This window comes from Anneissia japonica, unplaced genomic scaffold (genome assembly GCF_011630105.1).
Source record: "Anneissia japonica isolate Jap-2015-1 unplaced genomic scaffold, ASM1163010v1 scaffold287857_len828801_cov194, whole genome shotgun sequence".
Taxonomy (NCBI): Eukaryota; Metazoa; Echinodermata; class Crinoidea; order Comatulida; family Comatulidae; genus Anneissia; species Anneissia japonica.
This window is the reverse complement of record NW_022738478.1, coordinates 30,846-47,890: the sequence shown is the minus strand read 5'-3', so window position 1 is coordinate 47,890 and position 17,045 is coordinate 30,846. Positions and strand designations below refer to the sequence as shown.

Here is a 17,045-nt window from a genome sequence, read left to right as displayed (position 1 = left end):
CTGTAATGATGGTGTTAACCGGTTTGATTGTATTTGTCAGCCTGGCTACTCTGGCGTCACATGTGGATCAAGTGAGTATATTACCAACAATAGAATTTATTAAAATGATGCTTCCAGACTGTTTAAAATTATACATAAATTTTTAACTAAAATTGAAAATCTTCTTGCATGCAAACGTGCAAATCTTCAGCAGCAAACTTAAAATAACTTCTTAGTTTCTTTTGAAATTTATTTACTTTTATTTATTCATTTTGTAATTTTTTTTCTTTTAATTAATTTGTTTATAAACATTATATGCATAGTATTAGATATTATCATCAGAAATAATATTAATTTTTAAAAATTATGTATGTGTGTATGTAATTAGGTATGTGTATGTCATCTTTACACAATTTCTTTATTTATGTCAGTATAATGTGAGTTTGTGCATTCTCTTAAAAAGACAAATTGATTTCGTAGGTGTGAAATATATACAAGGATAACCCATGGTATTCTGAATAATTATGTCTAGTGGGGTCCTTCTGGTGGTAAATTGAGATGTAAACCACGAGACAATCCCCTACTCTTTTCCCAAGAAACTACTCTGTACTTGTACGTGCACACAGGCCATATTGCACATAGGACCAACAGCTTAAACATTTCATCCGAAAGACTGCGTGCTATTGAAATCTGGAAGGCTGAAATGCAAGAAGTGCCATCAATAGTATTCAACCAGGCACAGAGGTTTTGTAAAGATGTCCATGGTTCAGCACACACAGAGTAGCTACCTTCAGTGTAGCCAACTGAACTAAGCTGCTCTTTTTGTAATTTGAAGGAAGCACTCTTAGATGAAATATACTAAACTAGTTTCATATTAATGACTGTCAATAATGATGTTTCTTCCTAGATGTGAATGAATGCTCAAGTAACCCATGTCAGTTTGGTTCCTGTATTGATGGCGTCAACGGCTACTTCTGCCAGTGCTTTTCCGGATACATTGGAACACATTGCGAAAATGGTAACAAACATAACCTATTGTAGCAGGGATGGCAAAAAATTTTGTTAGAGGGCCAAAGTGTATTTTTGAATTAATACTGAGTGCTGCACCTTTGACATTTAAAAAAAACCTTCATGCACTTCTTTATACCCATTTATACTCTGTTTTAATATTACTTTTACAGATAACAGTTTTGGGCCATACAAAAAAGGGGTTTTCTAGCCAAAGATAGTTGGCAGGCCACACACATAGGGTTGTTGCAGGCTGCAACAAAATTGCTGTTTGGGCTGCATGTGGCCGCAGACCACACTTTGCCCACCTGTGCTTCAGTGGCGGCGCCAGCGGGGTGGGGGGGGTGGTCAAGTGCTGCACCAAGACTAGAACCAAGGACGTAAAATTCGATTCCAGTGCATTTTAATCATTGCCGATTATCATCTGTATATTACACATGAGGTTAATAGTAATTTCTATCCCTTTCAATCTGTTTGTTTTTTAAGATATCAATGAGTGTAACTCCAACCCATGTAAGAATGGAGCGACATGTGCTGACCATCCCAATAGCTATACTTGCCGGTGTACCTCAGGTTGGCAGGGTATCAACTGTGATGTTGGTGAGCTCAATTGATTAATAATTGATAGGTGATTGATTGATTGTTGATGGATTGTTGATTGATTGATTAATTTATGGTTAATAGGTAATTGATTGATGATTGATAAGTTATTGATTTATGATTGATTGTTGATTGATTAATTGATGATAGTTAGGTGATTGATTGATGATTGATATGTGATTGATTGATTGATTATTGATAGGTGGTTGATTGATGATTGATATGTTATTGATTGATTGATGATTGATTGAGTGATTGTTGATTGATTACTTGATAATTGACAGGTTATTAATTGATGATTGATAGGTGATTGATGATTGATAAGTGATTGATTGATCTGATTGATTGATGATTGATTAATTGATTGATAGCTGATTGATTTGATGATTAATTGATTGCTTGGTGATTGATGATTGATTGATAGGGAATTGATTGATGATTGATTAATAATTAATTGATTAATAGTTGATTGATTGATTGATAACTAGTAAATATCAACAATTATTAACAACTATTTTTTATATCATTGTTTGATTTTTGGTATTATTTATGTTGTTTTTTGTGCAGAGGTACTTGAATGTGCAAGTTCACCATGTCGCAATGGTGGTACCTGTGTTGATGCGGTCAATGGATATTTTTGTCAATGCACCAGTGGCTGGTTAGGGGTCAACTGTGAAACAAGTAAGCTATGCTTCATTAGAGTGCAGTGGGTACACCTCATGCACATGCTACTATAATCTTAATTCACAATTTCATACTAAAGTACATTCTTTGCTAATGCTGACCTCATGTTTGTTACAGTTACTGGGGACAGTTATTACTTGCAGTACTAGTATAATGTTTTTTATTTCACAGTTAAAAAGTGCTTTTTTATCCCTGGTCATTGAGTCCCCATATCTAATTGTTGCCTTATTGGCGCAATAGTAGGCAACCCCAAAAGAAACCCATTTACATTCTCGAGTGGAGAGATGCAGTGCAGATAATTTCCTTGCTAATGACACCAGCATAATTCGCAGCAAGGAATTAAAACCCCGGCTACTAGATTTGCAAAACCAAACTGGTTCTGCTGCACCATACTGCTGTGTAGATAATTTTATTTTAAACATTGCTTTCTCTTTATGCTATCACATATTTTAATACCTTTTGAAAATATTTGTCTTTTATAGATCAAAATGAGTGTCTATCAAATCCCTGCCAGAATGGCGCCACCTGTACTGACCGTGTGAATGGATACACCTGTTCCTGCCAACCGGGTTGGGTTGGTACTACTTGTAGTGAAGGTAAGTTGTCTATTTTGTATAGTTAATTCCTGAATAGAATAATTAATTCCTAAATTTTGTTTCTTTATATTATTGTGATCATTTCTTTCATGTTTTGGCTTCAATTCTTCTTTTTTTTTTGTTTGTCCATTTCATTTGTTATTACATATGTTTAATTTTTTAATTAAATTAAAACCATCCAATGTTGCTGCCAGTAAATAACAAGTGTTGACCTTTGTGCTATCTTTATTAGATTATGATGATTGTAGTGGAACTGTATGCTTCAATGGAGGAACTTGTCGGAATCTCCAGAATCGATACGAATGTGATTGCGTTGCTGGTTATACTGGGGACAACTGCGAGAGTGGTCTGTATAATTATGTTGTTTTCCACCAACCCAGAATTAATAGTAATATGAGGATGGTGTTCGTCAGGGATAGTTTTTATTTAACATCATACAGCATTTCTATTTCTAGCTCTAAATCTTTATGAAATACTGGGAATGATATCTGGTGGGGATAGTTTTTACCATTTAGTTTACATCACTTTTTTAGCCCGGAAAATTAGAATCATAAATACTGGGTGTCTAGTGGAGGAGGTTTTTTTCCGGTTATTAATTGTTTATTCTGCATTAAATCTTATTTGTATTTATTTAATGTTTAATGCATAAATTTTTAATTAATTATTAATTATTAGTTTAGTTTTATTAATAATATTTTTCTTTATAGATGTTGATGAGTGTCAATCATTTCCTTGTCAAAACAATGGCCATTGTACCAATCTCATCAATCAATTCTCTTGTCAATGTATCAACGGATGGACAGGGGAAACCTGCACAGTCGGTTAGTCGCAAGAAACACGTTATTGCATATCACTCTCATAAAATTGGGTGTTATTTTGTTCTTTTTAAATAATGTGTAGGTACTTTGAAGTTCCTAAAAAGTTTTATAGCTTATTACATTATTCTATAAGTTTTAAATATATGGAGCTAGATTATTTCCTGTTTTGTTGGTTTGTATTATGATTTTTACCGTTTTAACTCTGAATGTTGGATGTATTTTGTGCTAAAAATAATCTGTATCTGTAATCTTAGTATGATTGTAACTGCCAGAAGTGATGAAATATGTGATATTTTTTTTATCCTAATATTGTAAAAAGGCCAAAGTGTTGGTACACCCCTGTTAGGCCTAAAAAAAAAATGTTTGTCCCTCCAACCATGAAAACTGTGTCGATAAAATGCCTCCTATGTTACCTTTACACTATATAGCCCAAAAGATTTTTTTTAATTTTTACCCCCCAAAATGCCTCTGAGACATTGTTGATGCCTCCTACTACCAGTCGCGTGGCTGTGCACTTTTTCCAGCCCTGCTAAATTTGTAGTAGGTCACCACTACTACTACTACTACTAAATCCTTTCCGAGCCACTGGGGCTCATAGGGCTGGAGCTTATCCCCAGTTTCTGTAGTGTGAAGCGGATGAGAGTTGTACTCCCCCTTGACGGGACACTAGTCCATCGCAGGTTAGTCCCAAGCAGTTTGCTGGTACCCATTGATACAGCTGGGTGGACTGAAGCAATGAAGTAAATCTGCACAGCGGGGAGACTCGAAACCCCGACCTTACGATTGAAAGCCCAAACCTCAACCGCTGTGCCAAACTGCCGCTACTTGTAGGTCACTACAGCATCTGAATATTGAATATTTTTTACATATACTGTATTCAGATTATGGTATATTAATGTATATTTTGATATTTTTGCTAGATGTGAATGAGTGTTTCAATGCACCATGTCGGAATGGTGGGAATTGCATCAACCTCCAGAATCGCTTTGAATGTCAGTGTGCATCTGGTTGGAAGGGAGACACATGTGATGGGGGTATGTACTAGTTACTGTCTATGAATTCATTGTTCCAACTATACTCTCCACTATCTTCTTCTTCCATCCCCTCCCTCCAGATCCACCATTCATCTCTGCCATCCTCCTTAACTCCATCCTTTTTTATAACCTCTCTCCACCTTCCCATTATCTCCACCCAACTCCATCTTTTGAAACCACCCCTTTTACCTTAAGTAACTCCTCATGATATATATCCCCTCTGGGGATTTAGAGGGTTATCCCTGATACCACATGATTTTACTCATTTTTATATTTATGTCATTTGCAAACTGTTTTGTATGTTTTATATATGGTATTGCAATAAATCAAATAAAAACCCTCTCTTTACCCTTCTCCATCTAACTTCATCCTCTTTTACCCTTCCTCTCCATCATCTCCGCTGCACTTATATCTTCTTCCATTTTCAATTACTGATGGGCTGATGTTGTTATGAATTTTATAATTCATATTACAATGAATCTTGAATTCAAAAACTAGGCTGAGGCTCTATGCTGGCACGATGCTGTACTAAAGTGCATTGCACTGCTGTGCTTTTTTTTGGTATGGTCACTATGATGATGCCAAACATCTAACACAGCAAACAATTGTGTAGCTGTTCTACTGAGCCTAGTGCAATACATAATCCTTTGGACCTTAAAATAATAAAGAAAATATATCTATCAAAGGTAAATGAATCTAAGTTACTAGACTAGACTTGTGCTTAGTATAGGCCTGTCTACAAAAACATGTGATATGCCTAAATATGGTCATGATGACATCACATGACCAAATATAGGCTTATCATAATTATATATGAGCATATAATAATGATGACATCACACAACTATAATTTGGACAGAGCTTAAGCCTTTTGAAATTGGTTCACGTTTGACCCACAGATGTGAACGAATGCGAAAGTTTCCCGTGTAGAAATGGAGGGGTGTGTTTAAATCTCAACGATGCATTCATGTGTGTATGCCCTGTGGGGTTCACTGGTCTCATGTGTGACACGGACGTGAATGAGTGCATAAGTTCTCTGTGCCTGAATGGAGGAACCTGCAATAACTTGAACAACGCTTACAGCTGTAACTGTAACCCTGGATGGATTGGAGAAAATTGTGGAATTAGTAAGTAAACAAAATGCCAGATAAATAAATGCATGTGGAAAAGATTAGCTTAGTAGCTAAGTCAGCTAAACTGGTTGTATCCACTGTGTTTGCACTGAATCGTCGAGATCTCTTGGTCCGGTTCAATTACCATTGCTACTCTCCTTGTATTTCAGCCGGAGAGCAGAAATGCATGTTAGGGTAGCGCATTGTCTTTCAGATGAGAAATTTAGGAAGTTTGTTCTGTGTGCATTATGGCCCATGTGCAAGAATGCAGTACTCTCTTAAAAAAAGTGTAGGGATTGTTTCCCGGTGGACTGCCCAATAGCACCAGAAGGACCCCACTAGAAATAAGTCTTTTTCAGACTTTTGTGGATTATTCTTGGTGCTTACACCGAATAGATCCATCCACCCATTGAATGTTCTACACAGGCATTAATTAAACTAATGTATTTTTACAAGTTGCAAGATTTTCAGTTAATTTATATAGATTATATATTTTTCTTATAGTATTCTTATATTTACCTTCCTATGTATTTGTATGTACTATTTGAGTGCCTCTTTGAGTCAGCTTTGTTGTAAGAGCAACCATGTGAAATATTGTTGAATAGATAAATAATACATGTATGTAATGTTCTTACTGAAATATGCAAAACTAAAAAATATTGAGTAACAAAATTCCGGGACAAAATCGACCTGTGGTCATGTCTACTTACTAAAACCTGGTTTCCATAAATGTCGCTACACGCTATCGCCTACTCCTTTTGATGATGCTGATTGGTCAGTTGAATCAGGAAGGGTTTCTTATTACCTTATGGACAGCTACGCAGTGCAAGGATTGCAGTGAAAACTCTGTAGCGACTGTGTAGCGATTCAATGGAAACGCTGTGTAGCGATTCAATGGAAACGCTGTGTAGTGATTCAATGGAAACGCTGTGTAGCAATTCTAGGGAAACAAAGCTTTGTGAACCCTATATACAATCATTTGTTCTACCACACATTTATATATTCTATTATATTCTTTTGTAACAATTTTCTCTGTTTTTTTCACAGATCTTAATGAATGTAGTAGTAGCCCTTGTTTCAACTCTGGGACTTGCATCGACCAGATTAATAGTTACGATTGTACATGCTCTGCCGGATGGATTGGAACGAACTGTGAAACAGGTTTGTAACAAGAAAATATTAGAATTTGTTTCTTGTTTTTATATTTTAATTTTATCAGACTGTATGAGTGTTCCAGTAACCCATATCAAGTGTTTTTTTTCCTTCATCAGACTTTAATGAGTGTTCTAGCAACCCCTGTCAGAATGGAGGGCGCTGTAACAACCAGCAGAATATGTTCACCTGTACATGTGCTGATGGATTTTCAGGCATTTTTTGTCAAGCAAGTAAGTAGCATGTTTGTCTGCTGATAAATATTCAAATCATTGTAAAGTAGGTTGGAAGGATTTGAATCAGCTTAAAAAAAGCTGTAAGCTAACAAGGTGCCACCTGGCCTATAGCCACCTGGTCTGTTGCCACCTGGCCAGCTGTTGTGAAAAGGCCTCTCGCAATCTGGCTGTTGTCACATAACATGTGGCCACTCACCATCCTAATTTGTGGCCACATGGACTGGTGCTAGGCTACTTCTCTGGAGCATTGGTAACTAATATTGCCGTAAGGCCTGCTCCTGCCTAACATTTCGAGTTTCATTCTTAGCACCTGTATTATTTCTTTTGCCAACAGATGATGATGAATGTGCATCAAATCCATGTTTAAACATGGGGACATGTCGCGACAGCACCAATGCATACCAGTGTGATTGCCCTAGTGGTTGGACTGGAAGCCATTGCGAACTAGGTCAGTAAGGGTGTCTTTAGTTCAAAATATATCAGTAAATTAAAATAATAAACAGATTATTTAAAGAGATTAGGTAAACACTCAGCTTTGAGCTCCTCAGAGTCAATGGCCAATCATTATTTATTATCATCATCATCATCATTATTATCATTATTATTGTTATTGTTATTATTATTATTATCATTATTATTATTGTTATTATTAATATTATCATTATTATTATTATTATTATTATTATTGTTATTATTATAATTATTATTATTATTATTATTATTATTATTATTATTATTATTATTATTATTATTATTATTATTATTATGTTACTAAAACCTACCTTAAGGTGAACTTATTCCCCTTAAGTCCGACTTAGCACATATTATTATTATTATTATTATTATTATTATTATTACCATAATTATTATTATTTTATTTTATTGTTATTTGTATTTTCTTGGTTGGCCTATATTATTTCTGTGTAAAACTCATAGGGGCAATGTGCAATATGCGATATAAATATAACCTTATTATTATTTATTATCTGTTGTATATATCAGATGTAAACGAGTGCTCAAGCTTTCCATGCCGGAATGATGGTATCTGTATAGATGGAGTCAATGGATACATTTGTTCCTGCACCCCTGGATGGACTGGCACATTCTGTGATGTTGATATTAACGAGTGCCAGAGCTCTCCATGTCAGAATGGTGCCAACTGCGTCAATGGACGCAACAACTACCGTTGTACTTGTGTTGCTGGTTATGTTGGGATAAACTGTGAAACAGGTTTGTGTTATTGATCGCTCACCTCTCAAATTGGAAATTGTTAAAATGTGGACACCTTCGGGACCAATAAATGTGTCCCTTTTAATAGGGGTGTACCCTGAATAGAGTTTGGCCGTAGTGTTAAAAAATATACCTTTCCTCGTTTAGTGCCCAAAAAAAAGTGTAGGGGTGTCCCCTTAATATGAGTGTCACACAGGAGGGGTTCTACTGTCCTTTCCTTCATTTTGTGGCCAAAAGTGTGTCCCATTAATAGGATGCTCATTTATAAAATGGATGTCCCTTTAATGTTGGTGTTCCATTAATAGGGATGTTCCATTAATTGAGATGTCCCCTTAATTGGGGTGTCCCAAAGATAGGGTTCTACTGTATTTTATGGTTTTATTGGCAAACTAGTATTTATTACAAAGCAAGAATAAGTCTTGATGTTTAATTTTGTTTAGATCGTGATGAATGTGCGAGCAATCCGTGCTATAATGGTGGAACCTGTGTTGACGCTGTCAATAGCTACAACTGCATGTGTACAGGTGGTTGGACTGGAGCCAATTGCGGTCAAGGTACAGTATGTAGAATATGCAAATTCCAAAACTGAATTATACACCTTGCCAAGCTTGATTTTAATGTAATAGAATAGATTGTGGTATATTATCTCAAAACATACAAATTTAATGATCATATGATGTTACCATTGTCTTCAAATCATTTCTAGCTCCACAGAGGAACTCTAGAAACACTGGGCTGATTGTTTATAGTGTATTTTTTGTATGGGCAGCCGTTTAGCCAATATACCTTACTGCTTCTATTACAGTATTCTATTACTGCCCTCATCGGAGCATTCGAGATTATGATAACTTGTTTTTTATAAAATAAAATACTGATAAATAATGAAAGCAGCATACTCAAGCATTCTTCAGTGTCTTGGGATAGGATGATTTTCAGTCTTTTAAATTAAGATATACTGGAATGAAAGTTTCTAAAATGTGAAGTAATTTTAAAATTTACATGATTGTAATTTTTAAAATCTTTGTAATCATTTTAATTTAAATGATTTCATTATTATTTTCATATGTTGACATCGTTATTTACAGATGTAAATGAATGTACCAGTTTGCCATGTCTGAATAGCGGAACTTGCCTCAACCAACAGAATGGTTACTCATGTTCATGTCGTGATGGCTATGCTGGTAAAAATTGCCAAACAAGTAAGTACCAGCATGATTTGGTCTATAAAGACTACCATTATTATTGTTATTATTAAACAAATGAGACCTACCTACATTATAACCTTGTTTTTTAGGAATGATGTTTTGCCCTACCTGACGTCAGGTAGGACAGAATACCACTCCTATGATATTTTCCTAACACACAATCATGCAACAAATTTAGCATTGTAGTACCCTCTGCTAAGTGTGGATCACATTCAACACTAGTCACTATTGCAATCTTGGTGGTCTAGTGATTATACCACCAGGCTATTTATCTGGAGGTCGTGGGTTCAGTTCTCACCTGAATCACTTGCAAATTTTTTTACAAGTGTTTGGAAACGTATTAAGTATTCAGTATAATAAAGCATCAGGAAGTGCAAAACATCACTCCTATAATATTTTGTGATGCAAACACACAATGAAATAACCTTGATTAGATTAACAATATCTTCTATTTGCATTTCTTATAGACATTATTGAGTGTGCATCAGACCCTTGTCTTAATGGTGGAACCTGCTTTGATGGTATTAACATGTACCAGTGTTTCTGTGTAGATGGTTGGACAGGTAGCAACTGCGAAATTGGTAGGTCAACTACATTTCCATAGTTAAAGCAAATCTTCAAGTCAAATTCATTGTAGATTGATTTGTTTAGTTAAATGATTGTTTGATTGATGGAATGATATATTGGTTGGATGACATCACATCATGACCATATATTGGCACATCATGACTACATATGGTCATGATGACATTACATCATGACCATATATAGCCACATCACGACTATATATGGGCATACAACAGTTTTTTGTGAAAATAAATTATTGATTGGATGGTTGATTCATTATATAATTTATTGATTATCATTATTATTATTATTATTATTATTATTATTATTATTATTATTATTATTATTATTATTATTATTGTAATTATCAGTTATATTTTATTGTTACAGTGTTAAATGTTAACACACTGAATGTTTTCTGTTCTTAAAATTTACACAATTAAATAATTATTTTATGATACTATTAACAGCCAACTATGAATGTGCAAGCTCACCATGTATGAGTGGATCTACCTGCATTGACCAAACCAATGGATACATCTGCAACTGCGCACCTGGATGGACTGGTCTTCTTTGTGATATTGGTAGATATTCAGTTTTTTATCTACTTTTTAAAAGCTTATCTTTATCTGCATTCACGTCGAAATTTATCTAGATATCCCGTCTTGAAACATGATACGATAATCCCCTAATTGCGTTCGATGCCAAGTTAGAGCCAGATAAACAGCCAGCCAGTTTCAGGCCGTCGACGTCACACGGTCGAAAGGCTTGTTTGATAAAACATCTACTGTATTTTACGAACCTCTAGTACCAAGTGGTATTCGTTAAAAAAAAAAATGTAAACTACTGTAGAGAAGGTGTGAGTTTCCACTACCTAACCTAGCCGACCAGTATGAACCAACGACCAGTGCAGCAGCGTGTTCTATCGCAATCTAAGTGGTAGATTCTCTAGGCCCTGGCCCTAGCATTTACCTTTGATAAAAAATGAATTATTTTAATCACTAGCAAGCATTCTTCCATTTAACAAAATATTGTTGTAATTTTCATTAAAACGTATGTATACTTTACATTTCTGTCCTGTTTTGTAGTTTTTAGATCGCTCAATTGTGTTGTTTACATGCACTTCGCGAAAATATAGCTTCGCAGGGTCAAAATAAGTTGCTGACTTCCACACACTTTTTTATTTCGTCATCGCAAACATGTGCGCTCATTTTAACGACTGGCGTTGGTGGTAGTTCGTTGAAATTGAATTAATAGCGACTATTATAGCAGAAATAGAAAAGATTGAATTGTCAATAAATATATACAACAAATCTGATTTTATTATTAAGAAAAATATACATTATCACTTTGAAAAACGTACGCAATCAGACTTTTTAACGTTATTACTTGGTCGATGATGCAAAGGGCAAAGGTCATTGGTAATATCGACTATTCGTAAAACGGACGTTTGCTGGGTGTTTACCCAAAATATTACAAATAATTTCTGAGAACCAGACTAATGAGACTACTTCGATGCTGTTGTTAGCATTGTTGAAGTACGTTGTTGCCAGCCAGGAGATGATAATGGTGGTACAATACAACAAAGCTGGCTTAGATGCCTACGTTATGTAATCCTGTCCTTGTAATCCGAGCCGACTTTACCGTTAAGCAAGTTAATTTACCGTTATTCTAGTAAAGTTAAGTCACTTAACTTAAGTGACTTAATTCCTTTAACTAGCTATAATTGAGTGGTTATACAGTCGAGTTCGCCTAAGCCGAATCTAATGGGACTGGCATAAAAAGTTCGAGTTATACAGATTTCGACTTGCACATTTTCGAAAAAAAAATATTAACATAGAACAATACTATGTGTACTCAATGCCCACAAAATCGAATTTCACGCAAAACCGAACATTTTCTTAAGTCCCAAACTTATTCCTATTCTTCTTTTAATAAAATACTTTCCGAAAACATGAACTCCCTATTCCAAATCTCGGACGATTTGTCCAATTCAGGACGGTAACACTCACTCAAAAAAAGATGCTTTTCAAAACATGTTGCTAATTTAATTACTTATTTGTTTTTTGTTTTGTTTTATAAATTTGTTTAATTAAAACATTCTTCATTACACCGAGCTTGTTACTGTCACGCACTATGAAACTTTGGGCGATCTGACGTCATCACAGCCGAAGCACTTGTCTAGTCTGCAAAACACCCCACGAAAATGGACCAATTGGCGGGCAGGAAGAGTTTTTGGGGGCGCGACCTGTTCTGTTTACAACTAGACTGCCTACCAGCAAGCATTGCCCAACGAAGAATGTGTGCTTGGAAAAACATAATCAGACCTAAAGAAATGCACGCAAAAACAATATAAAAGTCGCATCAGTTTTATTGGTAATAATTAAATTTGCTGAGCAGTACAGCAAAATCTTATACACCTGTATTAAATAATGTGTTGAATTTGCGTAGCCTAGGCAGTCAAAAGAATCCAGGGCTTTGATAAATTAATTAAATAGCTAGGCCCTGACTACAACAATCTTGTTCGAAATGGGTTCAGTACAAGTTTTACAAACTAAACTGGACGAAAACTGAACACTGGAGCCGGTCTGGAGGGGTGTCTGTATTGTGAGAGTAGACTGCAACTTACGACATACGATCATGTGAGAGCCAAGTTCCACAGCACACTGTCTGAGATGTTAGTTTGACATGGCTAACTTGTTGCCGTACAATAAGGATTAAACTTCGTATTTTCCCACGGCTGTTTATTTTTCCCACGTGCGCTACTAAATTTGGAACTTCGACTTACTTTAAAATCGGCCTATCCGGACAGGAAAATTCCGTCGATATAGCCGAAATTTGACTTATAAAAATTCGAATTAAACAAACAATTTACACAGTAATACATAGGAAAGTATTGGGACTTACACAGAGTCGACTTTGGCGGACTCGACTGTATAAGAATCAAGAGAAGTTTAAAAAATAAGAAAATTAAGAAAAAAGGTGAAATATCAATACTGCTGTAATGCAGAATGACTGTAATTCAAACAACTTGATGTATTGATGAATAAATATGGTGATTGTTATACCACAAAAGAGAGAAAAAAAGTTTAAGTGACCGATTTTTAAGTGAGTGCTTAAGTATGTAATTACAATGTTTGTTTTTTCCTAGACATCAATGAATGTTCAAGTAGTCCATGTTTGAATGGTGCCACCTGTACAGAAGGTATAAACATTTTCTTCTGTACATGTGCTTCTGGGTGGACAGGCACACTCTGTAACACAGGTGAGATAATAATTTGCATATTAAAAAATCTAAGTTATAAATTAAAAGTCCATTGATTGGGATTAGAAAGCAAACATCTTAACCACTAACCAACAATAACAATTACTTTTAATCAGACTAAAATTCAGAAACTACAAACTGTTTCATGTCAGCGACTACAATGAACACTGCCTCAAATAGACCTTTCCGCTAAGCCCCGCCCCTTGGATATTGTTGCTAAGGTCCCACAAACAACATCATTTTGTAGAAGAAAACATGGCTGGCTGTGCGGTCGCGGGCACAGAGTGGTTGTTGGGTATTCCAGACAATATTTGTTTTACGTTTCTGCCGAATCATAAAAATGTATCAGAAAGTGTCTTAAAAAGAGGTCTAAATTACTATTTGCAAGTATACATTCATATAATTAAAATAATGACACTAAAAGTTGATTGAAATTACTGGCGATTGATGCGGAAGTCTTATTCATCTCCATGGTTTCACATCGAGATTTCAGCATAAAATCTCATCGATTCTTCTTGTTCTTGCAAATCGGGGTAAGGTCACAGGAAGGTTTCGACTTAAAAATTAGGAAACTACATTTATATTAATTATTTTAGGCAATACCTGGTTCAACATGGATTTCACGCCTTCCCGTTCTTGAAATCCACAATCTGGCTTCTCCCTCCCAGGTTCGAGTACAAATAGGCCTAGGGAGGCGTATCCTAGGGAGGCCTACAGCAGGTAGTGATACCGTCACCGGCCTAGTCAGGAGGCTATCTAAATCTGTCAATGATATTTTGACTAATTCTTATACCATCCAGGCCATATGAAAATTAAAATAATCGCTATATAAGATTCGATGTTTCTCCCTGGACATTTTAGAAATGTACACAATCAGAAGAACCAGTCATATTAATTATATAAATCTATATGTTTTTTTTTGTAAACTGCGTATGCTGCATTAAAATTGTAACATTGTTGTACCATTCAGCATGCGGTGGTTGGCAAACGTTATGTAGCAGAATTACAATCAAAACAAAAAGGCATTGAACCAGTGCATTTCATGTAGTGTACAGTATTATTTCTTTTCTAAAGTTATCTACTGTACTGCTATCGAGCCATATTTACTGTACATTGATCTGAGACTAAAATATAAAGGGACTAACTAACCCAATCCATCCATCCATCCACCAATCAACATGGATTTGTATATAAATATGTTCAGTAAAGATAATATTAAAACAAATTAAATAATGACAAAAAAAAATCCACACACACAGAAGCTTCTTTATACTGTAATTGAAACATAATGATCAGATTTAATTTGCAACGGCATACATCTAACATACATCTTTTATTTAAATTCAACACAAATAACTTGAATCTACACAGGGCCACCAAGAGAGGAGGAAAAGATCCCCAGGGCAAAAAAAAAAAATTGTTTGCGCCTTCGCGCAATCTTTCTCGCACTTCACGCTCGTAACTGGAGGCCCACACCGACCCTTGCGCCTGTTACAGTTTCCCCTCTTGGCGGCCCTGAATGTACATAAGGAATTATACATACAGTATACACATCTTGTGTAGACCTTTTTGTATTTGGAAAGGCCATAGCATCAAAAATATTTCATATCTTGTGAAAAGGTTTTTCAAACAGAGGATAAAAGGATTTATTTACCTTTAATGTCTCAGCAACCTTTTAATAATACATACAGCATTATAAATAAAAACTAAAGATTGATAAACAAGTAATATAATTTTATATTTCAAATATATTGCTATATAACTAATTTAGTAATAGTTGTAATAATGTTCTCAATGTTATGCATCTATTAAAATTGTTATTCTTTATTTTTACAATTGTTTTTTTTTTTTATTGCACATGCTGCCAACATTATTCTCTTCATTTACTTTTCTTAATAATATTCAAGTTTACAATACAAGTGGTAACAAACTTCAGCACCAACTCCTGTATACCAAATCCTGTAGGTCTACAGTTACCGTTTTTCAATCATCTCAAAAATCTACTCATGACTATCCTAACTTACATTCTGTGATATTTTGTTTTGGTTTCTCTATTTCTGGTAGGGGACGTCTACGCACAGTTGGTAATGTTCATTCTGCATTTACTGGGTCAGCGACAGGATATTCAATAATTTCCAATAACAAAATGCTATGAAAAAAAGTATATATTGTATTTATTAATGATTTGTACGAAACACAAAAATCTCATGCATATTAGAGGCGGCTAGGCTAAGGATTTAAATACTGTTGAATATTTTCCTCAATCTATTTATAGATCACAATTTATTAGAAAAATTAATACCAGGCCCTGAGATCATGCGCGATCCATCGCGGAATGCAGCTGCTGAGATCGAATATCTTAAAATGTAGGCCTAGGCATTGGAGAAGATCGACATCAGAATAGGCCTATGGGCCAATGGCTAGGCCAACCCCGACGCGACCCGATTATTTTTGTTGGCCTCACTTAACTTAAATAAATGAAATCCTACCGTTGAGCTGTATGCTTGTTTACCCTGTTGAAATATAGGACATGCCGTCTTCCACAAGCCATATTCCACTGACAGTAGGACTTTTTTTTCTCTTTTTTTGGCTTCATGGTTAAGGTTTCCTACTGCATAGTCATATCATCGACGTCACTTCTCGCACTGCACAAACTCGTAACTCGTGTGTTTGTGTGGAAAACGTGTTTGTAAACAGCGCTTATATGCCTTGTTCTGATTGGTTACTTGGAAGTTTGATTGACAGCCCGGAAAGGTCTATTGTCTACATGATAGACTAAAAACGTTTTTAGTATTAGCTGGCCCTCAATAATTTATCTGATTTTGTTTACTTACCTTAGATGCTATTGAGTGTGCAAGTCAGCCATGTAAGAATGACGCTACCTGCTTTGAAGGTGTAAATAGTTACACATGTGTCTGTAAACCTGGCTACTCTGGAATCCACTGTGAATGGGGTATGATAAAAATTGTTTATTAACAAAATTACAAACAATCTGAGCTCGATCCACACAGTCAAGTTTTTTAAGTGAAAACAAACCCTATGATATGCCCATATATGGATGTGATATATATGTATGATACAGTCGAGTTCGCCTAAGTCGAATCTAATGGGACTGGCATAAAAAGTTCGAGTTATACAGATTTCGACTTGCACATTTTCGAAAAAAAAAATATTAACATAGAACAATACTATGTGTACTCAATGCCCACAAAATCGAATTTCACACAAAACCGAACATTTTCTTAAGTCCTAAACTCATTCCTATTCTTCTTTTAATAAAATACTTTCTGAAAACATGAACTCCCTATTCCAAATCTCGGATGATTTGTCCAATTCAGGACGGTAACACTCACTCAAAAAACCAGACGATAGTTTAATAGACATCGTTTAACGACAAGCATTATACCAGACGCTGTGAAAACGAGATGCTTAGCTATACTCGCATTGCCATGGAGATTATCTGTTGATTAACATGACACACCAGTAGACGTTTTCTTGGTTAATTATGAAGTGAAATTTACGCATTCCAATGTTTTAATAAGTGTATATTCTTGCTTTT

At 35.3% G+C, this 17,045-nt stretch overlaps 1 protein-coding gene across 4 annotated transcripts in view; it reads left to right on the top strand.

The window, feature by feature from the left end:
• The window catches only part of LOC117117578 (fibropellin-1-like), a 64,544-nt gene that overhangs the window by 24,663 nt on the left and 22,836 nt on the right, over window positions 1-17,045 (top strand). For all 4 annotated transcript variants that reach the window (XM_033261922.1, XM_033261923.1, XM_033261921.1 and 1 more), the window contains exons 10-27: window positions 887-997; window positions 1,474-1,587; window positions 2,155-2,268; window positions 2,754-2,867; window positions 3,100-3,213; window positions 3,575-3,688; window positions 4,606-4,719; window positions 5,619-5,846; window positions 6,879-6,992; window positions 7,103-7,216; window positions 7,554-7,667; window positions 8,222-8,449; window positions 8,890-9,003; window positions 9,535-9,648; window positions 10,122-10,235; window positions 10,692-10,805; window positions 13,373-13,486; window positions 16,326-16,439. In XM_033261922.1, the coding sequence (XP_033117813.1) occupies window positions 887-997; window positions 1,474-1,587; window positions 2,155-2,268; window positions 2,754-2,867; window positions 3,100-3,213; window positions 3,575-3,688; window positions 4,606-4,719; window positions 5,619-5,846; window positions 6,879-6,992; window positions 7,103-7,216; window positions 7,554-7,667; window positions 8,222-8,449; window positions 8,890-9,003; window positions 9,535-9,648; window positions 10,122-10,235; window positions 10,692-10,805; window positions 13,373-13,486; window positions 16,326-16,439 (2,277 nt within the window). The remainder of the gene's footprint in view (window positions 1-886; window positions 998-1,473; window positions 1,588-2,154; window positions 2,269-2,753; window positions 2,868-3,099; window positions 3,214-3,574; window positions 3,689-4,605; window positions 4,720-5,618; window positions 5,847-6,878; window positions 6,993-7,102; window positions 7,217-7,553; window positions 7,668-8,221; window positions 8,450-8,889; window positions 9,004-9,534; window positions 9,649-10,121; window positions 10,236-10,691; window positions 10,806-13,372; window positions 13,487-16,325; window positions 16,440-17,045) is intronic.